This window comes from Ixodes scapularis, unplaced genomic scaffold (assembly GCF_016920785.2).
Source record: "Ixodes scapularis isolate PalLabHiFi unplaced genomic scaffold, ASM1692078v2 PGA_scaffold11__112_contigs__length_91849675, whole genome shotgun sequence".
Taxonomy (NCBI): Eukaryota; Metazoa; Arthropoda; class Arachnida; order Ixodida; family Ixodidae; genus Ixodes; species Ixodes scapularis.
In genome coordinates, this window is record NW_024609837.1 from 14139082 (window position 1) to 14145650 (window position 6569).

Sequence of the window (6569 nt, forward strand, 5' to 3'; positions counted from 1 at the left end):
AATCAACGTAGAACTTGGAGAAGTCGTAAATTATATTCGCGTTCTGAAATTGAGAGCACGACAACACCCAATATGATGCCATCATAGAGTTATTATAATGCACGCTAGAGGTTCAACTGGCCCTAGTGTCTATGCGACTTCCGGGTGGCAAATTGAAGCAGACAGCAACCAGTCTACTTTTGCGGTGCTCCTGTGCATTCCTATGGGGAAACGCGCGTGAATTTTGTCTCTTCACCGGAAAATAACATGAATAACTTTTATTACTTCGGTTGTACCGGATAGTATGTACCTTCAGTGATATTGAAAAAGTGTAATTGCTTTAATTACAGCATTTTTCTTTACTATTGAACGATGTTACGCTTCGCTATATTTCTGGCCCAAACCTCTGTTCCATGGCAGGTATGTAAAAACGAGCGACGCTTCTGAGCTAAATAAAGATCGAAAGGAATGTAGAGTGTGTTCAAGGTTCGCTAGCATTCCGATGGCGCTTATATATTGCTAGTATGCCCGTCCTGTCATTCTATGAATATGACTCCGTCGTGCATCTTTACGATCGGTTAAAGACCATTCGAATGTAAAAAATAGAGTACGTGGGCTACGAAAGGTGTGTCTTTTTATTATTTCCTATCTCAGGCAGTTTTTATCGGGCACCTGTTCTCTGAATTCTCCCTACTTGTAAAGATTTGAAGCGTGCTGTTGATGATTTGAACCCGGAACGATGCATCATCGCACATTATCACGAAAGAATAACTTATTTATTGCAAATTGAACTATATTATGTGGCTTTCAATTTATTTTTATCGCCTGCACGCACGAGGAGTTACTTATCCAGTGATACTGCGTAGTTTTTGCCATCTCTATTGGTTTTCCACATGTCATTCGTTCGTTTGACACGTATATCCCCCTTGGCCGAAAGCGCCGACGCCGTGTTCGCGCTAACAGTGTCCGACAGTGCACACAAATACATGTACGAAACGGTTTTAGCACCGTTTTTCATGCCACGAATTTCAAATAAAAGCGCCTTAACTGACCAATTATTTCGTCTGCGTGACTGAGAAATGTTCCAATGTTCCTAGTACGTACGAAATATTTGTGATATTTGCTCTTGTAATCGAGCGCAGCGAGAAAATGCACTCGCTTATTCCCATAGAAAAGCATTACCGGAAGTCAATTTCCGACTGGTTGCTGTCTGCGTCAATTCGCAGCAGCACACTAGCGCCAGTTCAACCTCTAGCGTACATTATAATAACTCTATGGATGCCATAGCCCACTATATACTGAGAAACCTGGCAGATCGCCACGAAAAGCGGCTGGCGAAATGGAAAAGGTGGAACGGCAGACAACGGATGAGAGAACGTCCACGTGACTGGCACACCGCTGCAGCGAGACGCCGAAAGACACTTCTCCCGAGCGAACAAGTGTGTTTCGGGTCCTCACCGCAGCAAAAGCTGTGCGTAGACGTTCAGGCTTCCCGAGAAGCAAACGCCTGCTTTTCGCCTCGCAGATTTTAGAATATAGCGGAACATTTTGTCCATTATTTTCGTTACAAAGCTCAACGCCTTTTCACTGCGATGCATCCGCGGTGTCTAAGCACATCAGCTGAACACAGCTCACGCATGTGAACACGACCACTCCGTCACTCGGACGTATACGCTCGTCAACAATCAAATTCCGTCGACGAATATTTGAACTCGCGCTCGTGGTCAATGAGTGCAGCGACGGCACTTGTAATCGCTCGCAAATCACAAGTTCCATGCTGTGCTCAAAAAGCACACAGGAAGCTTGAAGTCATCGCTACCGGTGAAACACTACGTCATTACCACGTGATTTTTTTCAGTTTTTCTTTTTTTTAATTGAGGAAAAAAGCTAAAGAGGAATAAGTTGAAAAATACTTCTAAAATTCCTTTGAAGGCGTGATTCGGCATTTTCCTTATGGTCCTCAATTTGCCTGAAAATTTGATAAACACGCCAACAAACGTCGCTGGAAGAAAGACCCAAATATTGGGCAAAGAGTTTCGCGAAGTTTTTGAATTTACAATTTTGGTCCTCACTGCGTTTTTCAAACTGAAACTTTCTACTGTCAAGAATAAGAAAGTGGCGCCAGAGAAAGGCAGGGCTTCACCGTTTGGACTGTAGACTTTGTTGCCAACTGATTACAAGCTGATTTATAGTGTCAAATAAATGCTTTGGAAGCTCGCTCCAGCACCCACAAAGCAGCAGCAAGAAACAAATGCTCCGCATATCCATTTTGAGACTTCCTGCTCGACTTGCAAGCCCACTTTCCCCTGTCGTTATCGCACTAAAAAACGCGCGTATATTTGAATGCTGGTTTTGGCATGATTTTCACTTGTCGATTTCACAATAACTATGCTGAATTTCGTGATACTAAATAACATTAAAGAAAGGGTAAAGGCCGGTGATTGCGAAATTATAGTTAGTTAGGGAAGCTAAAAACAAAATGAATAGCTCCGCATGTACGAAACTTCCGCGTTATTTCGAGCCGGCGTTCCCGGATATGCACAGGCTCGCAGTGATACGCAACTTTCGCTTGACTTGCAGAGATTCCCGCAAGCTCTTCATCCACGTCGCATTCTCCGGAGGCCTTCCGCGCCAAGTCTGAGAAACTCCGCAACGGCCAGATGCGGAACTCCTTGACCAGACCCCACGACAGAGGTAGGTGCGCGAGAAGCACGCAAAGAACCTGCTAGGCATTTAAACGCCCCACTCGTAAACCAGCTTTCGAACAACAACCAAGTGCGCAAAGGATCTTGCGTAACTTGAACATAATATACCTTTTTTTTTCCGAAAGAACGCGACATTGAGTAGTTGTTGCGCTAATAGATCGATATCACTAAGCATTCTCCCGCATGCGTGTTTATAGAGTACGGTGAAACACCATCAAGACGATGTGCTTCGAAACGTGCGTATTTTGTAGAATGCACCGCAGTTACCGTAGCAGCCGTCCCCCCAAAATGGTCGCGCGCCGAACGACGGGGGGCAACCCATGGGGGGACGGGGGAGGTATTGCTCGTGCAAGCAGCGTCTCTCGGCATTTCCGTGACTGGGTTTAGCTAGTAACGTTGGCTTGTACTGGAGAACGGGTCTTTGCGTCAGCGCTTAGTGAGAACTCGCGTCCGAACAAACGCGTCGTTTCCGAGAAATGGCGGCCGGGAATGTTGCCCAATAGGGTTTTAAAAAAAGGGTCGATTGCGGAAAACCCCAGGATGGGAGGAAATGAAGGTGATTAAGGGGCAAACACGAAGTCTCAAATTTTGAGACATCGTGTCTCGGGGTTATTCGTAAACGTGATTCGTTTTCGGCGCTTGTAATTACGGTCTGATAAAATATATTAAGTAGTTATTCTGTGTTGTTCGGGTGACATTTAAGCAATGGCGAACGTTTGCACAGCGTACACACAAAAGCTTCGCCAACGCGAAGAAATAACTTTGTCATCAAGCGTAAATTCAAAACCAGATTTGAGACTCGGCGCGAGCGCAGTGCCAACACCGCCATCTCTTGGCGTATACGCAAAGTTTTTGGCTACGCAATTCTAGATCTTTCTAATTTATGGTCGCCGTCTACTTAAAAAAACAAACAAAAAAACATGGTGGAGGTTGCGGTGCCCGACCTTGCAGTTGCCAAATCGCCAGCAAAATTTCATCGTGTGAATCCGGCTTCAGTTGATGAGAACGTCGAACATCCAATCTCAAGACAATTCACGTGCACGTGATATGCCACGTGTCTTTAGTAGTCAGTGACTCTAAAATCAATTAAAAAAACAACTAAACCATATACAGGTGTAGTGTGTTCTCAATGAACGCTTAAAAAACTCAGAGCGTGACTTACGGGCATGTTACACGGGCACCCTCAACCGCAGTTAACTCAACTTTAACTGCTGCACAGGTCACCACGGTTACCGTACTATACTCTCGGTTTGCTATTCCAGAATAATTGAAGGAGTCCGCGTACACTGCTTTGATGGGTGCTCAAAATTCTGAAGCGCACGTGCGCCCATACCTTTTTTCTGCAGAGCCGCAGAATGTTGTCCTCAAGTATCGGGCGCTAACTGGGGCTTAGCGTAACAGCACTTAAGTGTGCCAGTGTAACAAGGCTAGTATACTGTATACTAATTCTTCTTGCGTTGTGGCTTGTTCTTTACCTTTCTTATAAAAAAAAAAAGAAACATAAAAAAACTTGCAATGCCTCGCGTTTGTTAACGTGTCAGTGACTAAGCTATTTGTATGCGCTAATTCAATCGCACTTTCTTGTACAGCGATTCCGACAACTAGGCCACGTGACCTGTCGGAGTTGTCGACGGATCAACGGCCCTCCTACACCCCCGCCGTGGTGAAACTCGGAGGTGAGTCTTTGGATGCCTCATAGGATACTTTGATAAGGTACTTTCCTGTGTGAAAGCGTTAAGATGAGAAACGTAAATATAGAAGTAAAACAACAACAACATAAGGTGTGAATTATATAATGAGGCGTTAAAGTCTCTTGGTCTGTCAAATCTCCAAACATGAATACACGCACGAGTGGAAGTGAAGAATTTAGTACTTGAAATATATATATATATATATATATATGTTTTAAATTTTTCTAGTACATTGTTGTGAATATTGCGTTTCATACCTGATGTGTTTTCATTGAGAGCAGTGCCTATCTTTAATAATGCTTCGTGGAATTTAAACTCGGGAACTATATTACTGACTTCGGGGTATCATGTAAAAATAGTAGTCTAAGTTATATTTAGGGCTCCGTGTTTTCGGAGTTTATTTTTCCTGAAATTCGGAGGGTGTTTTTCTGAGTTTATTTTTTAGCGAAAATTTGACGTTTATCGGAGTTCATTTTTTGTAAATCCTCAATTCTCCGAAATTCGGATATTAAATTCGCAGTGTTTTCTATTAAAAATTATAAATAATAGCCGGATGCAAACGAATGGCAGATAAAAAATAAAACGCGCTTGTATCAATTAAGATTTTTTTCAGCTGAATTTGCCATTGTTGTCACTGGCAATACTAATTTGTCCCACGACAAAAATCGCAAGAAAGTGTGGCTTCGATAAACATCAATACCTTAAATTCACTAAGCTGCCGGAGGTAGTCGCAAGGAAGCTCGTAGTCATCCCATCAATCTATCCCGCGGCCGCGCGAGGTGGAGTGGTTAAGGATGTAATAGAGAAGGCTCAACTGCCCCCCCCTTTTCTATTTTATACGATCTCTATGATCCATAGCTTTCACTGTTACAGAAACATACCCACTCCTTTCTCTAGATCTCAAATCCCATGGTCCAAACCGGAAACCAAAAGGGTGGCTTTTGTCGTGACACGAATGGTATGATGACCGGTTTCCTTGAACCAACCTTGACGAGAAAAGCCGTACGACCCCCTTTTGACAGCAGTCAGACGCTTGAAAGAAAATTATGGTGTCACTTTCCCAGGACCATTGATCCTGCGCTGCTTAAATTGTAATATATATATATATATATATATATATATATTAGGGGGGGGGGGAGTTTCATGGGCACATAACAATTCAGAGTTTATCGGATAAATCCGAATTGACAAAACTTTTACCGGCGGTGTTTTTCGAAGTTTTTCGGATTTATCCTAAAACACGGAGCCCTAGTTATATTCTAGGAATTTAACGCGTGACAGGGGTATCTCCAAAAATTACTCACCAAATAATAAAGAATAGACGTTATTTTTTGACTCACCAGTAAAATGGGAATGACCCGATGACATTTGCAGCGGTGCTTTCCGTGAAGTCGGGTGAAAAGATTTGTGGTTCTTGTATGACAGACAACTGTGTAAGTGTATACAAGGGTGATTACATATCAAATTGGGCAGGCTAAAAGTGCCTAATTTTAGTTAAAAAATATATTTAGGGGGAATTATTCAAAAAAGGAGGGCACAAACCTCAAGCTTCCCGTATTTTGTTTTTGTTATCAAGTTATGGAGACTAGAAGACGCTGCGGCAGAAACTAGCGTTTTCCCTTGCCGTCACAGGCCGTATGTTCGACACCCTCTGCTGCCGTTATTTTTTTCTTTGCCTCTTTTAAACTTTTTCTAGCCTCTAGTAGGTACTATAAAGACACTTTGAATAAAAGAAAAATTTATAAGTTGTTTCAAACTTTTTTTCTAACATAAAGTAAAACTGGCCTCCCAGGTCGATTTTTGGTCAATATTGACAGGTCCTTGCTTTGGCAAAACTGAAGGTAAATTATTGTTCTTTAGATCTATGAAAATCGCAAAGCAAGCTGAATATAAATATAATAATATAATTTATATCTGTTCATTTCCCATCATCTCGGAACCCCTCCATAACTCAATATGCTTCTCAGCAGCGAGCGAGTGCACTTTGGCCCGCACTCACCTTACGCTCTGTTCTAATGCAGTTGTAATACGTGGCTTCGCTTAGGCGTCTAGCTTATGCGCGACACATGTCTCGTTTTACAATCACTTCTACAAGAACGGACTAGAACCTTGAAAGACCACGGCAGTTGCTTCAAGGACAGTCTGGCAATAGCCGTGTATCAACACTCTTCCTGCCGTTGAAGTGAAAAGTTCG

The 6569-nt window shown here is 42.8% G+C and overlaps 1 protein-coding gene across 1 annotated transcript in view; it reads left to right on the forward strand.

Moving 5' to 3' along the window:
- The window catches only part of LOC121835174 (lachesin-like), a 205405-nt gene extending 201022 nt beyond the window's left edge, over positions 1 to 4383 (forward strand). The window contains exons 7-8 of the mRNA XM_042289146.1: positions 2560 to 2673; positions 4274 to 4383. Coding sequence (XP_042145080.1) covers positions 2560 to 2673; positions 4274 to 4383 — 224 coding nt within the window. The remainder of the gene's footprint in view (positions 1 to 2559; positions 2674 to 4273) is intronic.
- The last annotated feature ends 2186 nt before the right edge of the window (positions 4384 to 6569 follow it).